A 15,937-nucleotide genomic window follows, 5' to 3' on the forward strand; every position below is an offset into this window, starting at 1 on the left:
TGTTATCATGTTGTATAACATGATAAGCAGTAGTTTTCTCACCTCGTATTAATTATGAGGTGAGAGAGAGAGAGAGAGAGAGAAAGTGAATGTGTTTGGATCTGTTTGCTTTCAGGTTGATGGATGTCTGTTGAGAGAGCGAGGTGTTATGGTAGAGAGCACATGACTTATCAGTTGAGCCGTTTCTCCCTCTCTTTCATACACAGACACACACGCACGCGCACGCACACGCACACGCACACGCAAACTTCCTCCTTCAAAAAGCTGTCCTGTTAGTTGAAGATATGATCTGTGTTTTTCCCTTCACCCAGAGCTGCTGAATAAAAGCCCTCTTTATTTAATCGCCTGCTCTCTGTGTGAACATGTGTGTTTATGCCCTTGTGTGTGATGTGACGGTGTCAACGATCACAGACTTTATCGTCTGTGGACAACAGTTCACACATCACAGAGAACGTATAGTTCAGGCACGTTGCTTTGCTTTGACTGCCGTATGTTCTCGCATACAGCAGGGCATTAACTCGGATGAGATTCCTCTCAGCGTCTGCGTGTGTTTCTTGCAGACATAGATGAATGTGCGACAGGCCGGCACACTTGTGGGGCTGAGCAGACCTGCTACAACACCAGAGGCTCCTTCACGTGCCAGTGTCCTCCAGGCTACCAGAAGAACGGAGAGCACTGTGTGGGTGAGTCACTGACCCAGAACACACTCTGCTCTCACTTGATCACCAGATTAAAACGCAGGTCAAGCCTTTAAAAAAAATGTGCTGCATCTTCCTCATGACTTTCTTGTACCTGCAGACAGAGACGAGTGCGCCCTCACCCACTACTGCATGCACAGATGTGTGAACACCCAGGGATCGTACTATTGTGAGTGCAACGCAGGTCACAAGCTGGCCAGCAACAACCACAGCTGTGTTGGTAAGTCACTGAAAATCCGTGTGTACGCGTGTGAGTGGGTGAATTATAAAAACCTTGTGCTTCAGTGCTTTGTTACTCAGAGACAGCCTATCAGAACTTTTGTTTTGGGATGTGTATCCACCTAATCTGCTCAGTTTAGGCACCTGTTGTTACTTGAATGCCTCATAAAACATAAAAACATAATGAAAACTAGAATTACAGCCTGGCAGTTTTACACCTCCACCAACCAGTCAAATTGCAGTTTATATCAATGTCTGTCCAGACTCAAATAATATATGTGGTGAAGACTTTGAGCAAAGATAGCATAGATAGCTGTATATGAAAGTGGACGTAACTTCCAAGTCTGAAAAATGAAGCCGATAGAGATGTGCCTTAAGCTGCAATACCGCCGAATGCTGCGAGAGGTTGGTTCCAAAAAGCTTTCAGCTCCATTCAACTTCTTTAAAAAAGAAAAAAAATTCAGTCAATACATTTTTTTGAATGTAGCTAAAGTCCCCCTTTTCTTATTCGTTTTCTGGTGGTCCATCTCAAAATAATGCCTTCATTGATTTAAAAAAATTGCTGTGTTTTTGGGGGCGGCTGTTTGATTGACAGGCCTGTGGTGCAGTCAGGTTATGGCTATTTGTGGGCTGGTCGTAGTATTGCCGGGTTTCCAATCAGATCGAGTCAGATCCACCACTGGCTCTTCCCCTGCTCGTCCACTTCCTGCTCCAAACTGCTCTGAACTAGCAAGATGGCGACGGCCAAAATCCAAACTCAAGGCTTCATAACACTTCATTACAAACCAATGAGTGACGTCACTGTTGGTTGCCGCTTGACTCTGAGGAAATTCCTGTATGTGTTCACATCTTGGCCAATAAAACAAAACAACAAAAGTTGTTGCCTTGACAGTAAACAAAGCTTGAAATATGGATGTTGCTGCAAAAGGAGGTTCTAAAACGTGAATGCTTCACACACGTCTTCAACTCAACAGCATAGAAGATCTTTACAATCAGCACAGTTTCAAGGTGGACACCACAGATTACTGTCAACAATTCAGCATTTTATCACATTAAATGTGGTTATCATGGAACTGTCCAGGTTTTGGAGTCAGCTAATCTGCTTCATCAGGACTATGGCCATTATGGACAGCCACAGCTAAATAAAAAACAACAACATATAAACAAGCGCAATTAATAAAAATGCATGACTAAAACCGACTTAAATACAGTTATAATCACATTGATATAAACAGCTGCGGTTTAATACACAGCAGTTGATGTTAGCTCAGGTGTAGTGTACCAAAGTCTAGTGTTCACACTCACTGTGTTTCTCTGATTCCTCAGTTTTCTCAAGATGAAGATATTTTAAGGCATCGTTTTAACTAAACAAATGGTGCACAAGCTGTTGCTTTAAATGCCCAGAAGCTCAGAACTATCATGAGATTGACCCGTACAAGCTGAACCCACACAGCAAATCTCCTTCTTAAGTCAAAGGAAGTTATTGAGGGTGTGATAGAGAGATGTTTTTATCTCTGAAGCACATTTAGAAATCTATCAAAACCCATGACTGGCTCCCAGCTATGCTGAAACATGTGTATGAGTGGTTTTACTGAACTGTTTTAGTCTCTCTGCCTCCTTCCAACCTCTATTTTGGAAGCCAAAACACAACTTCCCTCTGGGAAACAGATGAGCCAATCAAAGTATTTGTAGCCGCTGTTCTTTCTCAAGGCAGGTTTATATCTTACCTGGCCATCATTCTTATCCGTTATGATAACAATGTACTTTCCATGCAGTGTGCAGCGCTGTTACAATGAAGAAACAAGCCGTCAATGATCAAAGGTTGTAAACAAACCGACAGTTTAGTCCAATTATCTAAACCACTTTATTTGGAGGTAAAACCGAACGAGCACGAGAAGTTGGAAAGAAAAAAAAAATGTATAGAAAAATATGATTTATGAAACAAAATAAAAAGGTTTAACAGACTTGGACTGTTGTGGTTTTGGAGCAACTGAGCCACATTGGAGAGAGCAAGGATTCCTCTCATGGCTTTAATATCCTGTTCAAGAAGGGACCAATTGTTCTCATGCCTCCATATACAGTTTTGCTTTATAATCTGTATAATCATCTGACTGCCTGTGTTTTTTTCCTTTTTTTTCTTACCCCTGCTGACTTCTTTCAAGCAATGTTGCCATGTCTTAAAAAGATGTGTCACTACTGACAACAAAACTACAAAATGAAGTCCAGTGTAGAAATAGTAGTGAATCATCCTTATCGTGTCCATGTAAGTAAAACACCTGCTTTCGTTCCAGATGTGAATGAATGCGACGTGCAGAGCCCCTGTCAGCATCACTGCTACAACCTGATAGGCTCCTTCCTCTGCCAGTGTGACCACGGCTATGAGCTGGCACAGGACATGGTTTCCTGCCAAGGTGGACACACACACACACACACACACACACACACACACACACACACACACACACACACACACACACACACACACACACACACACACACACACACACACACACACACACACACACACACACGCGCGCATGCAGGAACACACACATACTTACGATGCATGGACTGATGTATTCATTAACTGTGTTTGTGTGTATTTCTTCTGCACAGACATCGATGAATGCAGCCTGTCCAGCTACATGTGTCAGTACCAGTGTGTTAACAGCCCAGGAAGTTATTCCTGTGAGTGTCCACAGGACTATCAGCTCCAGGGAAACAGATTGTGTCAAGGTACTGCAGTCCTCCCCTTTCCTTCTCGTGAACCTTTTCTTACTTCCTTCTTTCGTGTATTTATTTATCTATCTCTGACTCTCCTCTCTGTTTTCACACACAACACTATTCCCAAGCAAGTCCTGTCCTCTTCCCCTCTTCCTCCCCCTCCTAAACTGTTTGGAGATAACTGTTGAAGGAGAACTTGGTTGTTCCTTCTATCATCCACTCTCCTACCTCTGGAGCAGGACTGAAGGCCACTCTGAAACCAGTACTGTCATGGAAAGAATGCAGAGGTTAGGCAACGCAAACATAGCAACTTTGTGTTGCCCCGCTAAGCCACCTCTGTGAATTTATATGCATGATGTTGGTTTCTTGAAGTGGATTTATTTGAAGCTTCGGCGCTCTCTCAAAGGGAGAGCTGTTATTTTTTCCTTTCCCCCCTCGGTCAGGTGCAGGCTTTATAGGGGGAGCCATGAATCCAGCCTGTTGTGTCAAAGGGACATTTTGGTGATGAATCCAGGTTGCTGTGCCAGAAATAGCCCTGTGGTTTGGGGCACATTTGATGGGTCTATTTTCATGGTCTTCCAGGGAAAGAGCTGGAGTCAGGCCTATGCGGGGTTGCATGAGGGGCTTCCCTTCGACGAGAGATCTGTAGGCTTCCCTCTTGTGTTTCCTTGCATCTCCACAGCTGCTTGAAATGCAGCTACAAGCATGAAACACCATTCCTAACTTTTGCACATCCTGAATTTTGACTGTACTGTCACAGCTCTGTTTCATGAAGCCTGTGGAGTTGTACGTTATATATGTTGTGTGTGCTTTGGAAGAACACTACCATTGTCATCCAGCTATTTTTGACTATTCAGTACTTTTTAATCCTTCCTGTCAATGTGCCTCAGACATCAATGAGTGTGAGACGGGGACCCACGAATGCCAAGATGATGAAATGTGCTGGAACTATTACGGAGGCTTCCGCTGCTATCCCAGAAACCCCTGCGAGGCGCCTTACGCCCAAACCTCTGAAAAGTCAGTAAACATGGTCAGTTCTTTTGTTTTGCTCTCATCTGCACGATCAGTTGTAATCGTTGTGCGTTTGCAGTCGCTGTATCTGCCGGTCTCAGGCTGAGTGCCAGAATCTCCCACCGTCAATCGTCTACAAGTACATGAGCATCCAGGCGGAGCGGACCGTGCCAGCTGACATCTTCCAGATTCAGGCCACCAACATGTACTCCAACACACACAACACCTTCAGGATTAAAGCTGGGAATGATGCAGGCGAATTTTTCCTTCGGGTAAGTTGATGTTGTGTTGCATTAAAACATGGGCGAGGGTGTAACCGGTCCTCAGGGGCGAAGATTAAAAGTGATGCTCCTAAAAATCTGCCAACATATTAATTGCCAAACAAGACTGCTCGATAGCATGTGAATTAGCAGTAAATACAAAGTAGCTGACGCTGAAATTTTTTTGCCCTGATGATGACGCGAGATAAAAAGCCAGAATAGTTGTTACAGTTCATTGAGGGGAAAATTAATGTTTGTACCAATTTTAATCGCAACCAGCCTGTTTCCTTGAAATCTATCCGATAGTTGCAGAGATATTTTAGTGACAGTACCGACCGTTCTCGACAACATGATTTGAAACTTGCAACTTCTCACAATTTGTTTGCAATGTTGTGAAAGCTGCCAGTTTACACCAGGGCAACCAGAAGAGGCGGTGTAACATCATCCTAGCAACGACTCTCTGTACGTCGATTTTAACTGCTATTTATTGTGGTTGTTTTGTTGCTGGATATAATTCGTAGGGGCCTGAAACATGAATGAGGATCGTGTCCGTGAGTTACTTGCAACGGTTGCATTTTTAGTCGCGACGAAACTGTAAAAACAAGAGGATCGAGAATTTGGTGCCCCCTACTGGTGCCTCAACAGAACACGCAGGAGGCTCATGCAAGCTCCCACTGTTAACTTGGGACAGGAGATCTTCTTTTTCCAGTGCAGTCGCAGCATTCAGAGCAGTTGGTGTCCTCTCCAGTAATCACAAAAAAACAAGGATTATTGTGCCTTACATTCTAAAACTGCCCAATTGCAATTTGACAAACTGGGTCACAACAACACCACCAGCTGGCTCAAGTTGATCTTCAGACAGTCCAGTTCACACTGCAGCAAATTTTCCCTGCAACGTTCAAAAACAATTTCATCTCGTTGCGAATCCTTCATCTATACTAAACTTTAGTCTGGACTAAAGTGAACAACATACTGACGTTGCCATCCCTCGAGCTGTGCCAGTTGAAAACATGGCTTTAAACAACATAAATAAACCTACTCCAATGTACTATATCCTACTAATGTTAAACTGTATCATAAATATATACAGATTAATCACATGTTTGCACCTTGGCTGATCATATTTTTTTTTTTGCAGCGTTCCAGCAACGTGAGTGCCATGCTGGTGCTCACCAAGCCTCTGACAGGCCCCAGGGAGTACGTGGTGGACCTGGAGATGATCACCCACCATCTGACCATGCACTACCGCTCCACCTCGCTGCTGCGGCTCACCATCATCGTGGGGCCTTACGCCTTCTGAGCAGCCCGCATACGTCTGGTTCAGCAAACATAGCAGTGTAACACAGCAGATGCCTATATCAGCATAACATTTTCAATACAATACATGCATACAACATTTAATGGACTCAAACAGCAGCTCCAATACGCTCGCTCAAGTCAGACCACGTCTTGATCTAATGTGACCACTGGGCATCTTTTTCTATCAAGGTGCTTATTAATGGTTTCAGTGTCTCCTGGAAGCGCTGAGCATCAAACACAGGGCTGAATAAAACCTTTTTTTTTTTTTTTTTTTTTTTATCTTTAAAGTTGAATCATGTTTGACAGATTTTTGAAGTGCCTGAAGAAGAAAGATGCTGAATGCAGCGTTTTCACTTGTAGTGGTTGTTTGCAATTTCCCCAACAATTGGGAACCGAGAGGTAGCACTCAGGAAAAGAGGCCTAGTGGACACACATCCTAACTGTGATGAATTATTGATGCAGTTGTACCTACATTTTCCACTTTGTTCAGACCAGAAGTGCTTACAATATTCTGTGTGTGCATCGGCTGTAAGAAAGACAGAAAAATCTATATAAATGTACATGACAAATACCCAGTATGAGCAGCTTTTGATACCAACATAATTTACAGACTTTGTAAATCACAGCTTCTATTGATAAATGTTAGGGGTTAGTACTGCTGCGCCGCGCTCTTTGTGCAAGTTTCTGTATAGTTTGCCTCATGAGTAATAATTTCCAGAGAGGTCCAGGAACAGTTCAAAAGTGTAAAGGGAGGGAATTAGCCTGTGAGTTGAGAGAGTGCTAAACTTTGTATTAGAACAGGCTTAATGTTCGCAGGCTTTACTCACAGGAGTTAAGTCATGTACATACCTAGGTAACAAATCTGCGTGTGGATGTTTGTGTGTGTGTGCGTGTGTGCGTGTGACTGGCTTTGTTTGTGCATGCAAGCAAATGTAAGTGTGAAACTCAGAGGGAGAGAAAGGGAAAGAGTGAGAAAGAGCTCGTTCTCTGCCTCGGCTCTGGTGGATGTGGTTGAGCTGTTTATGCGTTTCTGTGATGCCATCCCAACAACTTTCGGTCACACAGGCAATAACAGAGATTTTTGAACACGACCAGGAAATGACGGCTTTCATAACACACCTTGGCGAATTGACCGCTCGTTGGTGCCACAGTGATCCTCCGGAGGAACAGCTGGACTTTTCTAATGTGGGTCCCAGTCAAGAAGTCACCCTGGCACCAGGCTGGCTTACGTGATAAAGATAATTACAGCGTTTTGCCTTGTAGCTGGTTCATGTGCGACACAGGGGATTATTAAAGTGTTAATACAATGCCACCAGACTTTTTTTGGCAGAATGAAAAAATCTTTCACTACCTGCTTTGCCTTTCATGACTCCACGTGTCTGCTCTGGCTCACTGCTGAAACACTGTAAACTGTTGACCCACAGCACTGGAAACCACATAGAAAACTAACATGTTGTCACCACTCCGCAAGTGTCGAAAGTTATCCAACTTTTATGTGGTTTCAGCAGTGATCGTGCCATAGTGCCTTAGAGGTATAAACACAAAAAATAACACTAAAGTAATCACTCATGCTATCAAGACTGTTAACTTTCTTCAGTGAGATGCCTTAATGTTTTTTCCCTTCTATTTAAAATATATTTTGTCATTTGTATCTTGTATTGATCGTACTCTGAGAAGCAAAAGTTATATTGTTGAATAAAATATGATGTATAAATGGGGGTAGGTTTATTCAGGGTTTTTTGTTTTTTTATAACTGAAGAGATGAACAGCTTTAAAAATGTGTGAAAGTTGATCATAAGAATAGCTGCGCACCAAAGTAAACAAGTTCTGACGTCACGTACGTTATAATGGAAAAAGCAGCAGTTGGATGAAAAGCTCTGCTGCTTTTTCCGTGCTGTAGCGAAAACGTAAGGATGATTTCATCTGAATTTAACAATGATAAATGCAGTGAACCTGATGCCACAGCCATCATATCTATCTTATTTAAAGAGATCCAGAGGGGATACAGTAATATAGTGTATTGAGTCAACGTGTGCTGAGGGACAAATGTGAAGCCTGCACACGCACACGCATCATATTTAGATGTGAAATTGGTTGGGAGTGGTTTTATGGTAAGTTGTTACTCAATCATGCTGCTGTCTTGGGCTTTAGTCGGAGCAGCGTGGGGATGTGTAAGATGATACATGATGTGTCATTGTTCCCCGAACCCCATCTCAAGCTCGCCGCTCATTGAAGCTGTGTTTCTGCTGTCCGTGCATGATTCAACCCCCGGGAGAGAAAACACTACTCACCCACTTTTTCTGTGACTCAACCGTGTGCTGGACCTCTGCAGAGGAGCAACATTTTCAAGTTTTTGTTCTTGATTAATATTCCACTCAGGGTAACAGTGAGGATAATTAACTTAATCTCCTTGCATATAGCTAGACATTTCATTAATCACAGTTAGATTTATTGAATAGATCAAAGTCCCAAGTATTTGGCTGAAGATCACAGAAAAGGAAAAAAGTTGCAAAAGTTCAGAAAGTTGAATGTTTGTTATTCTCTGTCATCTCCTCCCTACAATATTCCAATGATGCAATAACTGCCCTCCATTTCTTACTCTTTTTTTCTTTTCTTTTTTAAACTTTCTTACTTGTTTGAGAACTTTTAACATTAAACAGTGATGCACCTCAGTTTCTGCTGAGGCTGCAGATGGTGGGATCTGAACTTGGCATCAACAGCATCAATCCATGGACCCAAGCTGCCTCGTGCCAGCAGTCCACTCTGGTTGTGGCTGTGTAAGAGTGTGGGGAATGTTTCCTTGCCAGGCTTTGGGCCCTTTAATACCAATCAGTCATGATTTAAATGCTACAACCTGTCTGAGCACACTGATCATGTGTATCCCTTATTACCACAGGTTACCACCTTCAAATGGATACCTCCAAGCAGGATAATGCACCGTATCCCTAAGCCAAAAGTCATCTCAAACTGCTTTTAATGTGTATGATAATGAGCTCGGTGGACTTTGTGGTCTCCCCATGCAGTCACCAGATCTGAATCCAGTGAAGCAGCTTTGGGATATGGTAGACCAGGAGATTCGCATCATGAATGTGCAGCTGACAAATCTGCAAACATTATTGTGATGCTACCACGTCAACACGGAGCAGAATCACAAAGGAATGTTTCCAACATCTTGTGAAATCAATGCCATGAAGAACTGAGGCTGCTTTGAGAGCGAAGGGAGGCCCACCCCAGCATTACTGTGGTGTTCCTAATAAAGTGCTTGGTAAATCATCAGCTTGCTAACATGCAGTGTTAAAATGTTGGCAGTTATAGGCTTATAGTTACCATGTTCACCACGTTAAGTTTTATGGGAGCAAACATGCTAACATTTGATAACTAGCACTAAACACAAAGTACAGCTGAGGCTGGTAGCAACGTGATTTGTTTTGTGGGTATTTGGTTATAAACCAAAATATTGGACAAATTAAAAAAAACTTGACCAAACTCTGACACCAGTTGAACATTCAATAACAATATGGATCACAGATGTCTGCACCACATTTCATGACAATTCGTCCAATCGGAGACATTTCACTCAAAGATACAGATTTCTACCTCATGGTGACGCTAGAGGAAGAAGTCACACGATGACTAAACTCCATGAAATATATTGTCTTGAAACACTGTAAAAATTTTACAGCAATAGATGTATTGCTGCCCAGCCACATCCCATAATTTCAGCCGTTCAGTAGGATTTATCTTCTGGGGACCGTTAACAATATCGGTACAAGAGATGTAGCTAATGGTTCTTTGCACCAAAAATGGGATACTATACACTCCCACAATTAAGTGACAGAAAGATAATAGGTTATAATCTAAATATTGCAAAAATACTAACACAGTTAAGAAAACTACTAATATTCTGCATTATACAACTGTAGCCATACAGAAGAAATGGTAGGCTACAGGGTCCGTGCCTTTATGGCACTTTTTTAGGCCTACCTTCGCGGCCTACAAAGACCTTTACAATTTTTGCCTCCCATTCACCCATTCACACACCAATGGTGACAGAGCTGCCGTGCAAGGTGCTCGCCTTCCATCTAGAGCAACTTTGGGTTCAGTGTCTTTTCCAAGAACACTTCTTAATGAGGAGAGGACGAACCGGGGACTGATGTAGCGAGCGACAAAGGACAGACTAAAGGTACGCATGTCTATAAACATATAGCATTTCATTTTTGTTGTTTTTGGTATTTTGCCATTTGGACACAAAAATATAGAAACAAATTAAAAACTAAAACCCTTAACTGCTACCATTCAGCTGTTTTTACTGTGGAGCACAAGTACATGCATTTTAACATTCACAAGCTTCACACTCATCTTGGTTTAAACTTTTGGCCCACATCACAAAAATGTTGCTGAAACTAAAAAAATTAATCACTTCTCACCGGGAAATCTCACTTCATAATGTACAGTTACTTTATGTTCTCTCCGGCCTGACTTGAGCCCTTTCAGAGTGAGTGTCGGGGAGAAAGGTAAGAGGTGTTTTAATGGTGAGAGGGGGTGCATGAAGAGGTGAGAAATGAGTAGTTTATTGGATGGCATTTGAGATCGGAAAGGCATAATGGGATGAGGTCACTTGTTAAGGCTGGCAGAAAGTGCCACACGAGGGTGGCATAACCACACGAGGGCATTCACAGGGAGACGCATAATGTGCATGCATGCCACTCAAGAAATCACTAACCTGACAAGAATGTACACACGTCAAACAAATTAGCAGAGCCGCCCATCCATGTGTGCCTGTTTGTGTATGTAAATCTGTGTATGAACTCTGCTGGTATGGTATGCTGCCTGGTGCCACTGCATGTGGCTTTTGAACACGTGCCAGGTCGTAAACACTCCCTGCCTGGTACCCAACCACAGATGTCGTTTCAATCAGCCTTCAGTCAGTCTGAAAAATAAATCCTGGAGGTCCATACCTGTGTGATTACATTCTCTAATTATAGTTTGGAGCAGTCACTTCTGAGATGACTGAACGAGACGGGCCCTGTGGGTGTTGTGAATGTAATTATATCCTGACAATTAATAGGCCCAGTCCTCAGAGAAGAGTTTGTTATAATGATGACGTACCTGACCGTTTTTAGCTTGCCAGGGAAGCCTTTGAATTATGACATAATTACAAGGGAAAACGTGATATACAAGGATGATAATTATCCCCAAGTACAGCAACAGTAAATGGCATTGCCTTTTATGATGCTGGTTCATATCAGGGAAAAGGTTTATATTTCTCCTCAGCAGTGTAGTGTTTATCATTAACTGCTTGGTCAAAAGAGGAAATATCTTGGACAGGGAATGAATCATATTAGACCACCGCTAATTCTGTGGAAGTGTTTTGTCATTTAGGCGTGTCTTGATGGTTCGCTGAAATATTGAGTACACACACACACACACACACTGATTGCTGAAAAAAAGGAAGAAAGTAAAATGATCAATTCAATTTCTTATTGTCCACCCACACAGGGGTTTTACGTTGCATACATTTGGTAAGACCCGTGCTGTTCTTTCTGACTACTATTGGACTCTTGGCGTGATCATTGAGATGAACTAAGGAGACAGCCAAAAAAGAAAGCAAGTGTCATGCTACAAAGGACGATGAACACCAGTCAAAACTCTTCTATACAATCTGGTTGCCCAAATGTTCTTCTTGATAATGATCAAGTAAGTATCAACGTAATTTAAGTTGTGACTCGTAAACAGTTCATAAAGTAGGACTGTAAAGTGTTATTGACTGATTCTGGAGTGATGGAGAACGAGTCTGCCTTAGAGCCCTAAGAGATCCCATCCTAATGTGCTTGAAATGCGTACAGTAAGGACAGTTTAGTCAAATAAAGAAGATATATACCTAAATTTAAAAAGTCTTCTCAACAGAAAACACAGTTTTGCAGCTGTGTCTTGAGATTCTCACGTGCACCCACATCTATCTCTCCTGCGCTGTCGTTTGACATCTGTCCTGCATTTTCAAGCCTTTTCATATTTTCCACTTCCCTGCCATTCCTTCCTATGCAATATGCAAAAAAAAAAAAAAATCAAGAGAGCATGATCGCCAGTTGTGTGTGTGGGTGTGATAGCGATGAAGACGGGGGCAGGTGAGGGGAGGCCGAGGGTGGGCACGGGCTCCAGAAATGCTAGTCAGTAATACTTTCCCTCAGGTTGACGTATGCTCACCGGGAGAGTGCGTTACTGCTGGAACGCTCTGCAAGGAACAGGAGGCTGGCGCTTTGCCTGATCAAATTCCACCGCAGCCTCATATCTATCTTGCCTTCCAAAAATGTTCAGCATACCAGTGGGTTTTATTGACTTGTCAGAGCAGACAGCAGAGTGCAAGCTCTGCCTTGTAAGGTGTGCAGCTAACAGGTTTCTAACGCAGGAATGTCTGCTGATGACTTCTCTCATTTGTAATAGGTTTGTGGGTTTTAGTGAAGATTAATGAGTGGTAATTAGAACTATAACACGAGTGATTTACAGACCTCAGACTTTGACTATCTTTATCCAAACTGGACTTAATCATGTATCTTCAAGATGACTTATTAGAGTCTAATTTGAGGTAGCCACAGTTTGTGTCTGTCATGTAATAACATTACATCTGTCGCAGAGCACAAGAAGCTGTTATTCCAAAAATATAATTGCTCTGCAATGTTTGAAAAACCCACAATTTTGTTTAACACCTCTTACTGAGGCTCAACCACAAAGACTCCTCAAACCACCTGGGTGAAAAATGTTCCGTCTGCAGCACAACAAAACCATTTTTAACTTGTTTCTCAAGCTGCAACTCTGCTTCCTTATCCAAACAAAGATAGCTGAAAATGGCACCTGTCTGTATTTAAAGGGGAACTCCGCAGGTTTTTCACATCAAAGTCTGTTTACAGGTCTTGGGGAGTACTGCTGCATATGTGAAAATAGTTCCACAAGGCCTTTTGTGGCTTCAGAGGGAGCCGCGTGAAGTCTGATAAATTTAAGACTGACGGCTGTTGAGTTCTTTGTAGCCTGCTCCTCATCTCTGCTTAACATCAGTGGCAGAAGGAGATATTAAACACTACCGTAACGTTACACCCAAATCTCCCATGAAACTGTCAGCGATCAATTTACATTGTTTTGACAAAAGAGAGTATGTAATAAAAAAGATATTTTGAGTTCTGCTGCAAAGATTTGGATACTTATTTTGGCTGCCAATTTAGACACCAACAATGTCACAGAACGTGAATGCTAAATAACAGCACTCTTTTCATTAAACATAAACTAAAGTGAAAAACCTGGTCATTTGTACTTCCTGGATTTGATTTAAAGAGTAAGGGTGTTTGTTTTTGAGAGAAACGTATGTTTCGATCCGTGACTCGAATGCAATACATGAGAAGCACAAGCTGGGGTTAAATGTAATGACGCAAAACTCTACAAAACATCTTCCTTTCCTGGAGAGGCTGTTCCTGTCATTTCCCACACTTCTGCAGGATGTGTGCAAACATTTTTACTGACTGGTTTGACTCTCACTGGTGAAACTGAGTCAGGCAAAAGGAGATATGGTAAACTGCCAGTGCTGACAGATGCTACTCCGCTATCTCTCTCATAATGAGTTTAGCCTCTCCCCCTTCTTTCTCTGTCTCTCTGCTCTTTCCTCTCACCCCCTGTCCTGCAAATACAGTTAACTGCATGACCATCCGCGATGAATGGCTGTTAACAGCTGCCTCTTTTTTGATGGTTGCCTGTGAGAGCATGTAATTGCATTTGGCCCTGGGTGTACATGCACTCATTAAACCAGTGTCAGTGCCCATTACATTCCCCAGCAGTGCAACTCAGGTGGAGAATGCAAATCCCAGGCACGAACGAAGCGTGCTCTGAGGATGTTTCAGCATCTGAGAACATAAACACCGAAGACCTTGGCTCAATACAACACCCCAAGAAACACCTGTGTTACATTAATTGTTTTCAGGGTAAATTTACCTTTGAGAGTAAACCTGTCAGTCATTCTGATGAACAACAACAACAACAAAAAAACCTCTTTCATTTTGTTGTGTGGATGCATGAAAACACACACACATGCACATAAAACCAGATAAATGTTATCAAGTCTAAAATAGATACTAGCACGACACAGCCAAATATCCCACTATTAGTAATAAGAGGATGTGTTTTGCTGGAATAATTTAGCTGGTCCCAGTTGTTCGGGCTCAGAGGGGATAAGATCTGCTATGTTGGGATCCGATCCACTCTGGGATCAGATGCAGAATTCCAAAAATGTCCATCTACATGCCAAGATTCAGCATCGGACCCTTTCGGTTTTACTGAACCATCTTATCTCTCTGCATATTGTTCCTGTATCTCAAACAAAAATTATTATTAAGACAAAATATTTTCCAATGAAATGTATCTGCTCACCCTCTGCTGATGGGAAGGCGGGAGGGTGTTTTTTTTGAACTGGTGAGTTTGTTGTTGGTGGAAAATAAACTACAGATTCCTCAAAACCACAAAAACAGCCCTAATGTTCTCAGTGGCTTTCAGGTCTCATATCCATCATTAATTGTGACACGTTATGTCATGCTGTGTCCATTGTTATGGCTGAGGCCTCTCTGCTGCGTGAGACAAACCATCAGTCACGTAACACCCAGTAAGGTGCACTTGTCTGCCTGAATACCACAATAACACTGCAGAGACAAAGAAGATGTGACATCTCATACAAGAGACTCAGTAACGGACATTAACGCTTGTTGCACAGCTCGTTCCTCGTCACAACACGACATGTCAATGTGTACATGACTTATGGGCCAGAGGATGAAAGCTGAGCACATGAAATGAGCAACAGACTGTCATTTAGTTTGGCCTCCACATGTCAAACACTGCAAACGTTTGCAGCATAGTGCAGGAACAGCCTGACACCTAGTGGACAGACCGCGCGTGCACACATGACGTTATCATCACCACACCCAAGAAAGAAAGAAAAAAAAAGTGTTAATGATTTCATGGATTAAAAACACTAACTTTGTCTCCAAGAAGCAGACCGTTGTTGTTGTTGTTGTTTTTTGTGCTTCTTGCTCACTCAGGGGAAAATAACTACATTATGAATGAGACCTGGAGTAACAGTGAGAGGTGTAATGCTGCGATGGGCCAACAGATGGCAAAGTCTGTCTAGTTTACGGTGTGACATGCAGGCTTTATCCCCTGAACTAGGCCGCTCTGGACAGTGTTCACCACATTGTCATATTCAAACACCACACGAGGCAGTAAATCCCTGAATTATAAGACCGCAAGGCGACTCGCGAGGTTTAACCGAGGAGCCGACACATCCAGCAAAAATCACAGCCTATGAATGAAATCAATTCTCATTTGTGTTTCTCCGGTCGCACAACAACAACAACAACAACAACAACAACTAAACAAACACCTTAAACGTGTCCTTGTTGGGAGGATTACACGTTTCTTATATAGTCACTTGCCAGGCGGTGAAATGAACCGGTTTAGCAGGCTGCACACTCTCTTTGCAGTTGGATCTGGTCTAAATCTGACGACACTGCTCCAACTGTGAGCTTAACTGTTTTCTGGTGACTTGAATGATGAGCCATGAAGAGGAGACAAAGAGGGTGTGTGTGCATGAGAGAGAGAGAGAGAGAGAGAGACATCCCTCCATCCTTCCTGGTGGGAGGTTTGAGATGAGCTGCGCAGACCCGTCCGCCACTGACGCATCTTTCTGGCCTGCCC

At 42.7% G+C, this 15,937-nt stretch overlaps 1 protein-coding gene across 1 annotated transcript in view; it reads left to right on the plus strand.

Annotated features, from left to right (window-relative positions):
* efemp1 (EGF containing fibulin extracellular matrix protein 1) overlaps positions 1 to 7,929 on the plus strand; it is a 33,974-nt gene extending 26,045 nt beyond the window's left edge. The window contains exons 8-14 of the mRNA XM_069692686.1: positions 561 to 683; positions 799 to 918; positions 3,209 to 3,328; positions 3,534 to 3,653; positions 4,532 to 4,658; positions 4,732 to 4,924; positions 6,051 to 7,929. Of these exons, the coding sequence (XP_069548787.1) occupies positions 561 to 683; positions 799 to 918; positions 3,209 to 3,328; positions 3,534 to 3,653; positions 4,532 to 4,658; positions 4,732 to 4,924; positions 6,051 to 6,212 (965 nt within the window). The 3' untranslated portion in view covers positions 6,213 to 7,929. The remainder of the gene's footprint in view (positions 1 to 560; positions 684 to 798; positions 919 to 3,208; positions 3,329 to 3,533; positions 3,654 to 4,531; positions 4,659 to 4,731; positions 4,925 to 6,050) is intronic.
* Positions 7,930 to 15,937: the final 8,008 nt, after the last annotated feature.

Source organism: Brachyistius frenatus, unplaced genomic scaffold (genome assembly GCF_029030835.1).
Source record: "Brachyistius frenatus isolate BFR_SWC_R1_liver_20210118 unplaced genomic scaffold, ASM2903083v1 Contig_13, whole genome shotgun sequence".
NCBI classification, from domain to species: domain Eukaryota; kingdom Metazoa; phylum Chordata; class Actinopteri; family Embiotocidae; genus Brachyistius; species Brachyistius frenatus.